Source organism: Toxotes jaculatrix, chromosome 2 (genome assembly GCF_017976425.1).
Source record: "Toxotes jaculatrix isolate fToxJac2 chromosome 2, fToxJac2.pri, whole genome shotgun sequence".
Lineage (NCBI taxonomy): Eukaryota > Metazoa > Chordata > Actinopteri > Toxotidae > Toxotes > Toxotes jaculatrix.
Window position 1 is genome coordinate 25,243,964 of NC_054395.1, and position 18,890 is coordinate 25,262,853.

The 18,890-nt window shown below is 41.9% G+C and overlaps 1 protein-coding gene across 1 annotated transcript in view; it reads right to left on the reverse strand.

Moving 5' to 3' along the window:
• Positions 1–18,632, reverse strand: part of LOC121187285 (membrane-associated guanylate kinase, WW and PDZ domain-containing protein 3) — a 36,414-nt gene extending 17,782 nt beyond the window's left edge. The window contains exons 1-4 of the mRNA XM_041046473.1: positions 18,356–18,632; positions 8,832–9,121; positions 6,755–6,871; positions 1,087–1,206 (exon numbers count right to left, since the gene is read on the reverse strand). Of these exons, the coding sequence (XP_040902407.1) occupies positions 1,087–1,206; positions 6,755–6,871; positions 8,832–9,111 (517 nt within the window). The 5' untranslated portion in view covers positions 9,112–9,121; positions 18,356–18,632. The remainder of the gene's footprint in view (positions 1–1,086; positions 1,207–6,754; positions 6,872–8,831; positions 9,122–18,355) is intronic.
• Positions 18,633–18,890: the final 258 nt, after the last annotated feature.

An 18,890-nucleotide genomic window follows, 5' to 3' on the forward strand; every position in this document is an offset into this window, starting at 1 on the left:
AGCAACACCTGATGGTATTAATATGCCAAGCAGAGCTTTAGACTTCACAACTGACTCTCCTCCTGTTATTAATTATGTAAGCCTCATTCATCACAACAAAAAAAAAAAACTGTCAAATGTTTCCTTGGTAGGGAACTCTGAGTATATGTAAAAGAAGAGAGCAGATGTTCTTTAAAATGAGCAGTCTGACATTTCAGGAAATATGTTTGTTCATTTTCTTGCCACAAGTTACATGAGAACATCAATACCCCTCTCATATCTGTAGAGTGAACATGAAGCAACATACTTAGCTTAGCATTAAAATTAGAATCAAGAAGGAACAGCTGGCCTGGCTCTGTCAAAGGTAACAAAAGCGCCGCCCCGTTTCCAGTCTCTGTATTTACTGCTAGATATGAGAGTGAGATATGACATTAACTCTTGCCCAGAAAGTGAATTAACAAATAAAGATTCCACCCCCTTGGATGTTTTCCATGGATGGTTTCCTTTTATTTATTTTTTTATAAATGGAATCATGGTCAATATATTATACAGTATAATTTGTTTTTTGACAAGAATTTACAAAAAAAAAATATTTACTGTCAAAATGAAAACATTTAATGTAAGCAGTGTCAAGTAATAAAAATACATAATGTAAAATAAGTGATTGTATAAATATTCACCCCCTTTAAAGTGACTGACCTAATTCAACAGAGGTCCAGCCAGTTGGTGCAAGTAGTCTCGCAATTAGTGAAATGGAGATCACCTGAGCACAGTGACTGTGTCTCAAGTGATTGTAGAACAAAAGACACCTGTGTCTGGAAAGGTCCAGTCACTGGTTAATCACTGGTAAATTACCTAGAATAATGCCTTACATAGAGCAATGCATAATTTCAGCTGGGTGAATCCAGTTTTACTTTATGATCTAGTTGCATTGTTGATTGTTTATATAATTGTTTCCATATTCAAATATAGAAATTTTAATTATAACCATAAAGCTGACACTGTTATAATTAAAAGCACTAGTATAACTACACCATCTTCACAGCTTGATGAATCACTATACGACAGGTTGTCAGATCAGTCAGTTGTAAAGTTCAACTTGCTCACCTTTGAACTTGCCGCTCTCAAGCAGTGCTCCTGACTCCTCCAAGGAGAAGAACTCCTCAATGGAGACGAAGTTGTAGTCTACCCCTGAGATTTCCCCGTCCCTGGGCCGTCTGGTTGTACCTGGGAGAGGGAGACAACAGGAAAGATTATGTCATATATCAGAGTCATGAGGCGAGAAATACTGCTAGCTCCACTGTGGGATGATATGTCAATTAATCAAAGCCTGTTCCTCTCATCGGGGGCTATCAATCAGAGTTCGGTGTTTAAACAAAACAGCGACTCAGCAAACTATAAATAGCCCAAGCATTAGTCTGACAAATTAGGAAAGAGGAAGTCCAGCAAAACAGGAGCACCCTAATGACTCTATAGTGGTTGTATTTAATATCATAAACTATGTTAACAAGACAAAGCAAATTTAAGTAGAGCATAGATCAATAATAATAATTAAAAGTGACTACTTTAATCACAGCATTTCATTCAGGTCAACAAAGCATCCACCCACAAACCAGAATTTGCCCTTTGGTATAAAGAGCATGATGATGACAGTAAGCATTTACCAAGACCTCTTTATTATGAACAGATCAGTAAGAGCAGAATTAAACATTAATGAGGCACTGTAAAGTCTTAAAGTCTTTCTATCACCATTGTAAAGATGGAGCACTCAGATGATCAATGGCCTGTCATCATAATTGATTCGCATTGACCTTGGTCTGGAGGAGAGCAATGAGTCCAAACCACAGCAGGAAAAGCATCCCACATTAACGCAGCGCTGAGGAAAGTCCTGGTGTTTGTTGCATTTTGACCAAGGCTTCACACAACCATTACCCACATGTCCAGGCATGTGGTGTGAGATATATCACATTTTTATCGTACAAATCTGGCGGAGTAATTTTAATTTGCAGACTTAAGTACAAGGCGCCTGCTCTGACCTTGAGATGTGTAATTCCTTTCCCAAGACAAATTCACACCAAGCCCAAACTAAGGACAAATCTCCGTCCTTCTCCTGGAGGACCACAAGTGATGTCAGTGTGAGGCCGGCAGGAGGGAGTCACACCCAGCTACCCTATAAAACCCATGATTAATGCACTGCTGTCCTGGGAGCAGCTCTCCCAGCTACAATGACACATGCAGGACTGCACAGAGCATGCACATAAACACACACACAGACCAAAGAAGAAAACCACAGTGAACAGTCTCACACACACAAAGGGCTGGACACACATAAACAATGGAGTCTTATGGCTACTGCTACCAAGCCAGGAACACGATGGAAGAGGACCCAAATGCAGACTCACCACCAGGCAGACTTAAGGAAGATGATTTTCTTTGATAACAAAAAGTCACTAGTTACAAAGCCTTTGACCCAAGAAACAAACTTCAGTGTTAACTCAGAGTGTCCTCGTGGAGCGGGAGGGAAAAAAACAAAACCTGAAGGGAGTTGAGGACTCTTACATGTCTCAAAACAGTCACGGGGTAGATGCACACAGGTACGCTGAGCAGGGAAGCAACCACCTACAAACACATAGATCTCCACAGGTACTGAGCTCAGCATGATAAAACTGAGGAAAGAACAACAGCAGGAGTACAGAGAAGTGCAAAACAACAGACAAATACAGACTCCAGGAGACTCCAAGAACAGACACACTGACAAAGGGCCAGGTGAGCAATGAGAAGTATATACACGGATAATGGACAACAGGTGAATCACATAAGAGCAGAGCAGACAATCAGCAAAGGAGGGAGACAAGACAAAGACAGGAAGTAAATCAGGAATAGATACACAAGGACGAGGGCTACAAAATAAAACAGGAAATAGTGAACAAAATGGGATTTCACATTCACACAAAACCACAACAGGAGTCCTAAAATAGGTCATAAAGATTTAACAACAATCCAAAAAGAACTCCAAAACTAAACCAGGGGCTGATCATGTCAAGTCCAAATACAGTCCATAAAGTGTTCACTCAAAGTCCAAAGCAGTCCAAAAAGAATTCCAACACAATCCCAAACAGAGGCCAAAACAACCCCCACAGGGCTAATCATCACTGCATGAGAGCATAAGACACCTTCATCAGCACAAAGTGTGTTTATTGTACGGTATGTGTCCCGATCATTTGGAGCCAGCAGTTGTACTGCTATTTTTATTGGGCTAAATCCTTTTTTGCGAGTAAGCTTCCACATGCTCTTTAGATGACAAATGTATATACAAAATACACCAAAACATTTCTATATGTTGAGTTTGGAGCTGCAGTAATGGGTTACTTTTTTAGCAATAATTAAGCTGTGGATTATTTTCATATAAATCAATTAACCATTTTCTCTTTTGGATAAGCAACAGTCAGGATATTCAGTTTATTATGACAGAGGAAAACCAACAAATATTTAGAACCGAGAAGGTGGAATCACTGATTTTTTTTTTTTTTGTATTTTTCCTTTAAAAAAATGACAAAAACAGTAAATCAGAATCATCGAAGAATTTTCTGTTCATCGACTAATTCACTGATCAACTAATCAATCAGGTTTTCCTGTGCTGTGCCTTGTGACACGTTCCCAGGATCATTAGGGAACTGTCTGTGATTGGCTCCTCTCAACTCCACCTGCTGATGTTGTATAATGTATTTAATCAGTGCAGCCTTTTTACCAGTTTGTGCCATGAAGCACAGAGGTTATATTTGCGCCTCTGGTCTCCAAAAATTGCAAAAATGTATCTATGCACACCCGTCTGTGCCTGTACCCTAAGTTTGTGCTTGCACCCAGTTAAAGGAAATTAGAGGTCTCTGTGTCTAGTTAAATATCTGCTAGCAAATCTCCTGGTGACATCTGACGCGTCTGTAATTCTTCTCATCCCCTCAGGACACACAGTATCTCTCCAGCTGATATGGGGCGAGGCAGGGATTCATTATCTATGCACCCTCCTCGGAGATATATATGACATGTCAGCGGGGGGACAGGATGGATTATTGACATCTTCTCCTTCCCTGCCTGTCCCCTGTAGGCGCCACACACTGATCCCCTGGGACTGGGGTGAGATAGGGATTGAAGAGGTAATTACACAGAACTCTGTATCAACACCCAGAGAGAGCTGTCTGTCAAGATCATTGCACACAAATAACTAACAATGAATCCCACAGTTGAAAAGGCCACAGACGGTTTGCCTGACAACGCCGCAGTGAGCATATTAGAATAACTAAATGATGATGTTTCTTATCTCTGACTCACTCTGAAGACAATTAGAAAAGTCTTTTATGGAGGAGACAGAGACACAGCCAGTCTCGAAACATGACATTGGCTCTGAATCATCCAAGGGCACACTTACAAAGGGTTACTGAGATTACAGAAATGCGGATGGGAAAGTTCAGGAGGGTAAAGTGATGTCTGCAAACCCTGCACACAGAACACAATGGTACAACTAAACAGAGAAAAGAGGGTAATTTTAATATGCATTAAACAGAAAGCTGTGCTATATAAAACAGACTGTTGTACACACGACATGTATTTGTCTACATGTTTACCTGCTCCTCAGGCTTTACAGTAAGCATCCTGCCTCAGTGTGAGCACGTAGAGCCATTAGTCTGCAGTCAGCCCCTCCTTCACTTTGGCACTGATAGACTTTTGCTTTTAATTTAATTCCCCCCACCCTCTATATTATTGATACAGTGGCTTGCATTTACTTAATTCTGTCATTCATTTCCATTTTTATGCACTGCCCTCCTGGCTGAGCCTTTCTAATGATCTGTCTTGCATCAGTACCAGCTCCAACATCAGAGAACATTGTTTCGACAAAAGGATTCAGGGACTGAGATACTCTCTAAATAGCACAGCAGTACTAAGCCACAGTTTCAAGGGAAGAAGCAGCATCTAGACGAAAAATGTAGAAATCAAAACTGAAGCCTTGTCCTACTGTCTTTGCTTCCTTGCAGTTAAAAACATTTTATAAACTTGAACTATGCTTCATGAGCTGTGGCTAATAAATCTATGTTATGTAATCTACAACAAAGAGTCTCCTGAAACAGGAGGAACATACATATGGTCCTGAAGGGGGCCACAATGAGCCACCGATGAAAGCTCCTCAGCTTTAGGTTCCTGTTCCACCAAGTACAGCTGCCTCCTTCAGAAAAAGAAAAAAACACAGAAAAAAAACAACAAAGGGAAGAAAATTCAGCTTCTATATATCTACAAGTCGCCTGGAATGAGACGTGATGGTTTCCGAGCCGTCTTGGGATCAGGGTGGCATGCGTGTGCTGCTATCAGCATGAGAACAACAGCATCTTACTGTGACATCCTGCAGATCAGAGGATTACACACCCGGGGGCTGAGCCTGCCTTGTTGTCACTCTTACTAAAAGAAAGCACTCAGAGATGGGAAGTTGTCAAAAGTTTGACACCGACAGCAAAGAAAGGAATGATGGACTGCTTTATGTAATATTTTACAGAATGTCTTGTTAATAAATACGACCTATACGCTGTTTAATTAGTACAATCTCCAAAACCTTCTATGAACAAGCCACAAAGGTTCATCTGATTCTGCTTAATGACAATTCTCCATTATCCATCCTGTTCTCCTGAAAAAACGACTAAAAGCACAATGTATTTATACATGTAGAAAGCTTAGCATGAATATAACTGCAATTATACTATAGTATGAATTTACATATTGTACACTAGGAGAGACGGTTTTATCTTTCTCACACCATACTGTGAGTTTTGACCTGTGCCTTGTTCTGTCAGCGAGTCTGTTGCGTGGTGTGGTGGCAGTCTGTCCCACATGACCTACTTCCTCGACTAAAGGAGAGGTTAGCTACAGCTCCCCACAGTCAACGCAAGGTTAAGGTCTACAGACACGCTAGCTGGTCTGTCTCCTACATACCAACACCTGAACAAAACAACAACAACAAAAGACACAACACAGGCCAGAAAATTACATTGCACAACACACAGACATCCTCTCAGAACACCCCACTCAGCTGCTATATCCTCTAGCCGTTTCCAGTGACGTCACATTATAGAGGATTAAGATAGCAACAGATGTACTACAACTAGCTGCCTTTGGCTGCCATTGTGCTCAATTTTATTCATAAGCATCGAAATGAAACCGCCTGGTCTCTTTTTCAGGGGCTCATGCAAAAACTGTGCAAATAAAAAGAACCTGTCAAACAGAACTTGCATCAGATTTACCACCATCTTACCACCACCCAAACAAAGTAATACCCTAGAGCACAGGGGTGAGGATTGTGAGGGGGTAGAATGACACTGAGGATAAACACAGTGTTGTGACAATACAGACTGCTGCTATGGAAATATCCAAACTGACTGGACTTGTGGAGTTTTCTGTCTTTAAATTAGTCTTTTAGTCAAGCCCTTGTGGTGTGGTGTGTCAAGTTTTATTTTTTTTTTTACCTTATTTCATGAAATCACCTCAGTTCTCCTTGCATACATTGACACAAGGAAGTGTGGAAAACAGTTCTGCAGGCTTAAACGCCAATTAACACCAAGATATTCACATGGTGGCAACCCTGAGAAGTGTCATCAAGGAATTAATGAGGTAAGTAACTTGCACAGAAGGTCTGCACAGGAGACTAGAGAAACACGCAACAGGAGCAGATAAGATATACAAAGACAAGGTATACAGAGAGATACACTACAGTGAATGCACATAAAAAAGGACTTACAAGGTACAGCGCGGAGGTAGAGGTTCTCTCGGATGACCTGCTGAAGTTGGCTGTCCACTGAGCCGGGTGTGAAGCACTTACTCAGATACAACCTGAGATCCTTGCACAATGTGGAGCCTGAGGGAAGGGCAAAGAAACAAGTATGGCATGGAGGAAGCAGAAACAGAAAGACACACACACACACACACACACACACAAATAAATAAATATATCAGCTCTGAAAGCAAAAACAGTCTGACAATGTATTTACTCTCAGATTTGTTTGTAGCCTGTCAAATAGAGACTGAAATTTATTTCAAGCACTAATATTTATTCCTGCCGGGCTCAACTTGACACCATCACTTTATGACCTTAGACTTGCACATTCACACACACTGATCTTTCTATATCACTTCATACACTGCAGATCCTGTGTTTAAAATGTGTCTTCTCGAGTATCTCATGCATACATATTAACCTACTGAGGTTAATTGCTCCAGACACAACAGTTGAGACTGTCACGCGGGGAGGCAGAGCTGATCACCGGGGCTCAGTTTCCCCTCTCAGATCTCTTAATATAATCTCAAGTGCTTTACTGCCTCTGATGACAGGCCACTTGCTGTTATGGATGGGCAAAGTGCATCTCCAGCTTGTCACTCTGACAGACGACCACTCTGTCGGTGCTTCCCCTGCATGCTGCCTTCCAGCAGTCCACACCCCCGCCACCCCCCACCCCCCTCTGTCTCTTACAGTGGCTCTGCCCAGTAGCAGACTAAATTTGCTACGTGCCATTAAAAAAATGTCACAGCAGTATAACTTTATTAGTGGAGGTAGTCAGCTGCACGTACGTATGACTGGCCACATATGGCTGCTCCCTGTAAAGGGAAATGAATCGCGCCGGCTGCCTTTTGGGAGAATTGATGAGCTTTTGCTCATCACGTTATGAAACAGCTGCTATTTTCTAGTCTGTCGAGGAGCAGAATTCAGACCTGAACGCCAGCTCTCTGAAACTGAATGAGCCAACTACGCTTGGATCTTATAACAAATGTGAAATCTATTGTACAATATGCAACCACGCAAGATACCATTAAAACAGGGCAGTCAGATGTCAAGGTTAATAGCGATACAAAGAAACCACTGAAGAAACCATTTGATGGATATATCATATTACTACTCTTTGGTTTTGTCCACAGAGGACCAGCATTTGTGCTAAAACCTTTAAACTGCTTCCTGCCTCTGGGGAATGTAGCCTTGTGTCCTGTTTTTGAGGGCTGGAGCACAGGGAGTTGTAGTAGTAGTAGTAGTAGGAGTAGGAGGAGGTGTGGTACAGCAACCCGGTGCATCAGCTCATCCATCACTGTCCACACTACATGCAGTCAAGCTGCCCAGGGAGGGACAGGCAGACTTCAGAAATGATAATGGATCTACCAGCAGCAGAGGGACCGGGAGCAAAGGTCCCCATTTACACCCCTGTGGTCAAATCAGCTATCAATCTAGCAAGCAAGGCCATCGGGAGCCGCAGTAAGGTGACACTCCTGTGACATATTAGTCTGTTCAGAGCCAACATAGACATCCGTTTCCCCAACCCCCTGTTCTAAACATCAAGGCTCCTCACGGGTGACAGACAACTATATCGCCACACTCTTGTCATGTGTCATCACCAGTTTTGACCTCCTACCCACATATTGACCGATCGCCTTGACATATCCAGACTAATTGACGAGTGCAAATCAGCATCAGAATGCTACAGGCTGCAGATTTGGACTTGTGAGAGTCAGAGGAGGGTTATTGAGCAAGATTACTATGGATGACAGCTCGGACGCCAGTGTAACAGATTGTTTGGTTGCAGCTTGATGAAGCAAGTGCAATGGTGTGCAGCATAAACAGCAACAAGTTAAACTGTCTGCAGGGTTAGTGAGAGAACTGAAGATTGAATGCATTATTGTGGGCAACGTGTAATACATAAACACCATCAGCAGAAGAAAGGCACGCTTATAGTCAGACCTTTCTCTGGCTGCGAGGTGATTATTTACACGTCTACCAAAACAATGAAGGCAGACTAATTTATAGAGGGGTGAGTTAGTGTGCTGAATCATACCTGGTGACACAGTTTTAATGCGGATAGGATGGGGGCAGGAGTTGAGAACACCACGGACATCTCCCAATGTCATCCCTAACACAGGTGTTCCCCCAATTTCTAGGATGATATCACCCACTGTGAGTCCTCCCCCCGGAGCCGACGTGACAAAAGGAAACTCTCCATAATCTGCTCCTCCACCAATGGAGATCCCCAGCTCCCCCGACGAGCCTAGCAAAGGGACGAAGCAGTCCTGCACCTTGGAACGCCAGTGCAGCTTCTTCACCGCTGTCTTAGACATGGCAAATGAGCTGGAGAGAAAAGGAAACAAGATCGGAGGGTGAGGAGAAGGTGTGAGACAATAAACAACAAAAAAAAAGGGTAGCTAGGGAAAGATTCTGTTGTTTCAGGTAGAAGGTTGTGTTGTTATTTAACCTTTGTCAGCTGTCGACTTCTGAGGTCTGGGGAGTTGCAGCGTTTCACATCAGAATGCGTAAAACTCATGAATAATTCGAGCTTCATAGGTTGGGATATTTTCTCTGAGACCATGGCAGCTTGAATGTCAGCAATAACACAACATGGGAACTGTGCCTTTGTTTTATGCAAACATACTACAGAACTGTACTTGACTGTCCAACCAAAAGAAACAGACTGTCCAACCAAAAGAAAGAGACATTCCCTCATGTTCAATGTGCTTGCTGCAGGCCGATGTTGTGTTTTCATGTAAACATGCAAGAAGAGTTTGTGCACATTCCATCTTCAGTCACATGGGAAAATTTGGTTTGCATTCGATAAAGGTGCAGGTCATTGAGTAAACATTTTGACAGGCAAACCGGGGACGTGTACACAAGAGTCATTTCTGTTGGTACAGAGATGCATGATGCTTTCACAGGAATATAGATTTTTATAGATCTTTTCATAGATTTCTAGACGATGAATAATTACCCTGATTGTCTGATTGTGTGCGTACTGTATTTTTCCTATTGTCTGCTCAGACAGTATGTTTTTTTTTTTTTTGGTGAACAAAAAGGTGAGAATCCTTAAGGCAAAGCTGTTCTGAAAATAATGTTTTACTGCGACGTGCTTCCTGGTGAGCAGCTGTGTGTGTGGGCTGAGAATGGAGCTGACACGATTGAGACGTCTAAGATGTGACAGCTGTGATGTCCGGAGAGAGCGGACAACGTTCCTCTGACATTATCAGAGCAGTACTGTCACCTTGACAAACAGAGGACACCAGGACAACAGAGACACACATGACAGAGTCACAGAATCGCACTGGCAAACACAACATGTAGATATTATGGCAGAGAAAGCTCATTATTGAAGAAATTTGGGGAAATGCGTTTATTTGTTTTCTTGTGCAGAGTAAGATGAGAAGATTGATGCTAATCCCACATCTGTCTACTCATTGTGGAACTGGAGGCAGGACACAGTTAGCTTAGCTTAGCAAGACTGGACACGGGGAAACAGCTAGCCTGACTCTGTCGAAAGGTAACAAAATCAGGCTACCAGCATCTCCAATGCAAACAAACAAGTTATACTGTTGCAGTTCAGCGGATTATGTCCATGAAGTTACCACCTGGCTACGAAATAGCCCGATACATAACCTGCTGTAAAACCGCAACTTGTAATTTTTACCAGCTGTTTTGGACAAATGAGACAAATAAGATACGATGAATTGAATGTGAGCTTTAGAGGTGCTGGTGGGCAGATTTCAATTTCCTTTTAACTCACTCAGGAATATCTCCAGTTCCAGTTGGGTCAGAAGATTAGCAATTACACATCACTTCACCAAGATGCAATCCTCTTAAGTTACTGTGTGATGATCATAACCCTTGGCTGGGTGAGAATAACACACCCAGGGCATTCCTCAGTACATGCCCAGCCCTAGCAGGGGCTCCCTGGATCCCTTGGCCCAGCAGGCCTAATGAGACTGCTTTAAAGAGGGAGAGAAGGACAGGATATAAGTAATCCTTTCCATTTGACTGGTCATTTCGAATGGCAGATCTGACAGAGATCCTCTTTTTCCATCCTCTCTCCTACTGCCTGGCCAAAAGGAAAGGTCCCTGGTGGGGTTTTCTTTTTATGGACAGAGATGGACAAGCGAGAGGACAGATTAAAAGATGAGAGCAAAAATTGGGGGAGAATAAAATGTTCAACAATGAAATACAGATGGATTGTGCATGTTTTTATTCCCATGCTCTGAGAGTAATGAGAGAGGAGAGAAGGAAGGGAAGTACAGATAGAGATAGAGAGGCGCCACACAGCCTGTGGTTGGCATAGGACTCACTTGTTTGACCTTGCAGGACTTCAGCTCAGGCAACATGAGTCAGAGCTTGGAAAACGGTTGAGTTGGTTGCCACAACATCGAGAACCCCAAAACACACAACTTGCATTTCAGTCTTGGTTCAAAGCCAACAGCAGTCACCGTTGTTCTAGCGCATTTGAGTAAACACGATCAAACGGGTAGCGTTGTTTACACCCGCATGTTTCGACCTGAAATCATTATTATCTCTTATCTCTTATCATTTCATCCTTGCCAAACAGTGCCCCCAGTCCCTCTCACTACCCCACTGTGAAACCTTCTGCAGCAACACCGTCAACCTGCTTCCCCAAACCCAGCCAGCACATCCACCCACACACAAAACCCAGTAATACAACATGCATTAAGTGTGTCATGAGAAGAGAATAAAAACAAAAGCATCAAATTTTCCATCTAATACAAAACATATTCCCATGTGCATCAGGCCTGAATCATAATTCTATAAGCCGTTAGTCTCTTCATGTTTTATCTAAAGATTTCTGAGAACTTCTCTGCAGTAATGATTAAAATGCTTAAAATAAAACAACTGGGGGTATTATCCGGTCCTGTTGGGCCTACACAGTCAAATTGTGTGTCTGCATTATAAGCATGGAGCCAGAGTGTGTTGCCTGAGTGGTAGCTGTTGTCTTGACCTCGTGCGTCTGATGGGGGTTTAATGAGCCACAGCCTGTCAAGTCCGCTGAAGCCTGGACTCGTCCCACTACAGACACACACACCCTGACACGGCTTTGCTCTCGCTCTGCTGCTGGTGTTGATGCTACAAACTGGTTATGCACACTCATCTTACTGTGTACATTAAAACTAAGCGCCGGGCTGCCATTGCCATGCTGAACAGGAATGTACTGCTTGTGCGGTTATTGCATCACATTAGACAGCCATGTCTGATGTGTAGTTTAGTGGGTTATAGTAAGAAATCAGTCATTTGCAATGTATAGAATTTTTAATATAATGTTGCCATGTGTCTAGACAAATAGAATTTGCTTTAAGAACAATTTAAGCTGTCATACTGCACTTCTGTGCCGGTACTGAAAATGCTCATACCTTTTCCATTTAAAATAATTCTCAGAGTCTACAGCCACGCCAGCAGCTGTGTCAGGCTGTACATATGCACAGTGATGCTTTGAGCAAACGCTAGCATCAGCATGCTTACATGCTCACAATGACAATGCTAACATACTGATGTTTCATACCGATGATTGTTTTAGTTTAGCATGGCTGCATGCTATCTTTTGCTAAGTATCAATAAAAAAGAGAAGCTGAGACTGATGGGATTTTTTTTACTTTTATTTATTACAGCTCATTCTGAGAGGAACAGGAATGTCTAAGAAAATGTCATAACAGTCTGTCCAGTAGTTGTTGAGGTATTTCAACAACTTAGGAAAAGCCCAGGGATCATGAAAGACACTATCACTATATATCTGCATTAATAAATAAATATCACTCCAGATTAACTATTATACAGTGAGGGGGATACAATATACAGGATATCTAAGGCTATAAAAAGAATGCTCTATTGAGATTTCTGACCTTTAGGTCAGAAAAGAGCTGACCAATACATATCCTCTTTCACTGACTTCCTCTCCACCAGCAACCTGCTTAGGATCTCTATGGGTTGCAACCATGGCCTTTCAGTGTAATTTCAAACCGCACCAATCTGTCAATGGCAAAAATGCGCATCCTCTTGACTTGGAGTCTATTATTAGAGGTCAGATATGGTGATGAAATCACCATATCTGCTTATTCATAAAACATGCCAGAGGCTGTTATGATTCAGTGTATAGTACACAGCTGTGCCACACAGTGTTTGTTTGCCTCCTCACCTCAAATTGCATAAGTACTTGTATTATCCAAAGAACATTCACTGTTATTATTTAATTAACCACAATAATTATTTTTTTCCACTAAAGAGAGTCAAAGTGTAATTTAAGCATAGTCTTAACCAATTTAACAGCCCAAAAGCTGCATTGTAATAATACCTTATGGAGCAGCAGAGCTAATGTTAAAATTCCAGGTCCTGTGCAATTAAATTCTTTCCTGTGATTAGTCTAAAAAAGCTGGGGCCATTCCACTCCAGGCAGCTCCCAGTCATGAGCAAAATATCTTTATTACAGGACAAATTAACGAAGCAGTTATTTCAGGTTGGATCTCGAGGGTATTAATTTATTAAAGTTACAAAGATGAGCTTTGCCATGAAGCTCAATAATTCAAAGTCAACTTGAAGCAAAGACAAGAGGGAATAGCTCTTGACATTGAGCTGGAGAGTGTCTTGAAAGACCTTCAGGAAAAAGGGTGTAAGCAAAACACATCGATTAAGACAAGTGAATAATTGAATTGCTCTGTAAAAAGTAGCTCTTGCAAGGCTAAGAAAACAACAATTTGTCCTGACAGATTTATGCAGCTGGTTGAAGTCCATGGTGCCCACTCTTCCATTTGAAACGGCATTTAAAAACAATTTAATCAACCAAACAACTGTTAGCTATGACTTTCATCTTTACCTTGGCATCTTCAACACCTATTCTAACATTCCTTCTGTATCAATAACACGAGTGAGGATTTATGGTGAAAGCAGTGACTGTCAGTTCTTGTGATTCTCCCCATGTTCCCGATGTCTATCTAGATGCCCGTCCTCATCCTCATCAAAGCCGTCTCTCAGCTGGTAGATCACTCCCTGACATAATCGGCTTTGACCACAGCAGAGTTTGTTAAACTTCTGCAAAGATGAGAAACTTTTAACACAATCAGCTTTTGCCGTAAGATGTTGCTTTAATCTAACTCTGATGCTCTCAGTCTGATTGTCTGCTTGTACATTTTCATGTCACTGAGCAGCTTTTCTGCACTACATGAGCAGCAGAGCCGGTCTGCATGCATTAAAAGCTTCTGTTGGTTTGACTTGGTGGAGCTGTGCTCGCTCTGTTGTCCACGTTCTGTTTCTGCTCTAGATGCGGTCTACGATAATGAAATTAGCGTGTTCAATTAGCTCAGCTAGAAGGCTCCATGAATTTATGTAAGTTTATTTGGTATTTAATGCATGCACTGTTACTGCACGTCCTGCATTTGAATGTGCCGTAACAAGTGTATTTGGTCAACTTCAAGAGAGCAATCATCAACACACAGCAGCCAGTATGAATAAACTGAATCTATTCATTCTGGTAATTCAGATAATTTGATCCACAGAAAATTAATTATGAACAATTTTGATCATACAGTAATCCTTAGAGTGATTCATAAAGGAAAAATTATCAAATATTTTCCAGTTTAAGTTTCTCAAACATGAGTATTGGATGCGCTTCTGTCTTTATGTCACTCTGAATTGAATTAGAGCTGCAACTAATTATCATTGTCACTATCAGTTAATCTGCTGATTATTTTTCTGATTAATTGATTTATTGTTAAGTCTATAAAATGAAAAATCAATAAACAACCAGAGACATATTTAAATAGCTTGTTTTGTCTAACTATGAATCCAAAGCTCAAATATACTATTTTCCTTTTAAAATTACTTTTTTCACAATGAATTGATTATAAAATTAGTTGCAGGTAATTAATTTTTTACTAACTGTTCAGTAGACTAATTGTTTCGGCTTGAACATTCATTCATTTTGTATTTAGTCTACAATACAGTTTAAATCTAGGCTTAAAAATCATCAAACATTTACACCAATGATGTTAAAAACAAGAATTAAATAATGAAAATCTTTATCTGTCTTAGTTCCTCTGGTTGCAAAGGCAAGGAAAACAAACCCTTCGGTTTAACCCATCCCACATCGCGCACTGATCTCTAGTGAAGCACAATGCTCCTAATCTTACATCATCCACCTTTGGGTGGTGTTGGAGGTCAGCCAAGTAAGGCATCTTAAATAACCTGTGACCTTAAATTCAACTAAACTAATAGACTGGTGAAGCGGCAGACAGACGGAAAATGCAGCGTCCTCCCGTCTCCGACTTCACCGTCTTATCTGATATCTGTGCCCTGACCTCTCCCGCCAAACTGTTACACCAAACTGTGCAAGCAACGTGGGGTGTACTAAAGCTCCCTGATGCTCACTCACTTTCAAATCTAGGGCACGGGAGTGCTCAACACAAAACAGACAACAGTGGCAGATTTAAAAATAAAAGATTAAATGCTTGTGGGTTGAAAAACACAAAATATCTCCCTCTGTCATACACAGTGGCGTAGACACACATGGAAACATTTCTCTCTCTCTCTCTCACACACACTCAATAAAAACTCAATACATGAAAAAGCTGATAAGAATACATGGAATGAAAAGCACATTCACAATTCTCTGCAAGCCATCAATAAATCCAAAATGTTTTCCATTGTGTGATTTTTATTAAAGCCGCTCTTGTATTTACTGCATACAAAGGGACTTAGTGTAAGATTACAACATTGTTGAGAACTGGAGCGACACCCATACACACACACACACACACACACACCTGACAGAATAACATCAGCTCAGTGATGTTCCCTTTAGAGATAAGGCATCTTTAACGTCACAGGATCAAGGTCAAGGCAGGGGGCACATTAGTGGGGCATGTTGTGTTGTGTGCACTCTGCTCTTCTGAGGAATACCACTGTGACAACAGGTCCTGTTACTCAATCTGCCAGGACGCATTACACCCCTCGCTGCGATCAGAGATGAGCTCTCATCAGGAAGAGAGAGCAGTTTAATTAAACAGAGTCGATCAGCTCCCCAACAATGATGACGGGTGAGACGGAGAGAAATGAGAAAAACAGGGAGAAGTTACAGACACAGAAAATCGTGCCAGTGCCAGCCTTAAAGGAAAATGGAATAAAATAGTAGAATCAACACAGAGAAGGGAGCTGTAACCTAATGAAAGAATCTCTGAAATCATAATAACAAAATGAATTATTCAAAAGGAAATGGAGGGGCGGTTCAGCGCACTATAATGAGCATTTTTCTGAGGTCGCAGTTTGGTAACCTAAGCAGGCCTTCAAGTGTGTGTGTGTGTGTGTGAGAGAGAGAGAGAGAGAGAGAGAGAGAGTGTAAGAGAGATACTGCTGATTCAGTAGGGATGGGTGAAGGTGACCCTCGCCTGCTCCTGCTGCCTGTCTCACCACCTGATATTGATCCCAGTTGTCCAACTCAGATGTGACTCAAGGATACATGGATTCATTGCCTTCTTGACATTTCAAATATGGCACTGTGTAAATTGTAACTCCACACACTATCATTGATTAGTTATTGATTTTCCACCTAAGTCAGAGTCTAACCACTTAACAGCGGCTTATCCGATACAAATTGAATCTCAACGTATACGCCGGGCTGGGACATGAGCGATGGACCCAGCATGGGAATGTTGTTGTTGTTAAAATTTCATATCAGACTCCACATGAACTGTTGAGAACTAAGAATAGAGCAGGCTACAACTGCAGAATCCAAATGCGGTGGCTGGGAGCAAAGGTTTGGACCACAGATGGGAGAATGTGCCTGCGTAGCCCTGCCCTGTCAAGGGTAAATTGCCTTGCGCACACACACACATAACACAGCCCAGACACACATGCACACTTTGTTTTCACCACACCTTAAAACAGCAGCATGAATATGCATGATGCCGAAGGACACAGGAGGTACATAATTAGACAATCAACAACTCCCAGATGACATGCATTACTACAACAGAGCAGAAATGCACCTCACTTCATCCACCCTTCTTGTAAGTAGTGAAAGCGGAGTCATGTTAGTTCGTTGACATGCATTTCCACTTACTGGCGGTTCAAACTTGGGCTGAGAATTGGAATCAAAGGAGGACAAACGCAGAATGAAACCCAAAGGCTTTGCTTAGTTATAGTGCAAAACAGGTGCTGGGCATGTGGGAGAGGGGTGAAAAAACAAACAGTGTGAGGATCAGAGCAGCACAAGAGCATGTGTGGACAGTCTAACGCCACATGTCTCTCCTTCCCTTCCGGCGAATTAATGATTCATAATAACAGCACAACCTTGACTGTTCTCCAAACCCAGAGAAATGCACCCGATTAAGTCAGGGTCACACATCCATCACTCCTAAACAAGCTCCCTGTATAAAGCAGGGACACACCCTAAACAAACAGCAACAACACACACACGGAGCCGTGGGGCACTCGTGCACAGTCCTACATACACACATGCACACACACCTGGCTGTGAACTACAGAGTAGATTTTGCAAGTCAGTCTATTCCTTATGGAAAATGGGCACAGGTGCAATGAACATGGGCTTCTGATCACATTTCATTAAGACAATTTTATAAAGCAGGAGATTGGAAAAGGTGTGTGTGTGTGGGGGGGGGGGGGGGGTAAACAACGCTGTAGATTTACAAAAAGATCTCAACAAACTTTTCAGATCTAATCAGGAGTTTATGTACACACATGCACACATTTACAAACATACACACACATCACCTGCCGTTAAGGAAGATAAAGTTCATCTGTCAAAATGTCGCTTATCCCTAAGATCTGCCACCATCATCACAAACCCTCATTTTTCACTTACTCCTACACACACTGACTGACTAGTTTACATGCACACACACTCCCTCACTCCCTTCCTTCCTCTCTCTCTCTCTCTCACACACACACACACGCTTGGGTTACGCACAACAGATTCTCAGATTTCTCATATTTAGGGAAAATACTGACCTGCCTTGGCGCTGACACACACACATTCTCTTCAAGCAGTTCAGCCTTTCAAAGAGGATCCGTTTAAACGCGTCTATATACATTGACCCGACTGAGGTTAAATAATAAGCCTGTACTTAAATAAATACGAGTTGTTTTATTAAAAAAAAAAGAAAAGAAAAGAAAGAAAGAAAAGAAAAGCAGCAGCCTGGTGTGTGATTAAAAAGCAGCGTGGGAATTCAGGGATGAATAGATGGTGCCACGGTATCCTAAAGAAAGTCAGAGACGATGTGCACGGCTGACGGGATATTTGGACACTAGTGATGCTCTGAGAGCCGTGGTGATCTTGTAGAGAGGGAGAGAGAGAGGAGAGAGAGGGGAAACACACATACACATACACACACACACACACTATCGGGCAAATCTGACAGCGGCCGATTATAAATTTAGCATCTGCTGCGCTGCTATAGGCAATGCAACGTGGAGGACGGAGAAATCTCATGGTCAAAACGTGCTATTTTAACTTGTGCAGGCTCCAGTGTTTGCCCGTTAAACAATAAGTCCTGGACTTTGATTTGACTATGAAAAAAAAATTCTTACCGTCATGTTCGCTTTCTCCTCCTCAAATCCTTCCTACTAATCTTCCTTTGGCAGATTGGGCTGGTTAATTACTTATTTAATTAATTTGGATGTTCTATTAGACCAATCAAGGAAAAAGACAAACGTCGGTAATATTGATCTGACCGGACAGAGGTGTCATTGAACTGCAGGCGCGGTGCTTTCAGGGCGCGGAGCGTCAATTGCCGAAGATTAGATTAGATTGGATATAGCCTTTGCTGTCCAGTGGAGAGTGGGGTGAGGTTGATGTTGCTGCTCCTAAAAGGCACTTTTTTCAGGGAAAGAAACAATGATAAAAGGCAAATGAGAAGGTTTATCAAGGGAAGTTATGGAGCACGGAGGGGAGGGAATAAAAAGAGTTAAAAGTACCGCCCCTTATTATTCTCAGTCTCTCTCTACCTGCATCAGCAGCATCACTTTTCGCTTACGAGTACAACCAGGACTTAAAGGCGTGAGAACCAGATTAAAAGACTGAAAGAGTTTTTCGAGCCTTATTTGCAATGTTTATTCAGTTGTG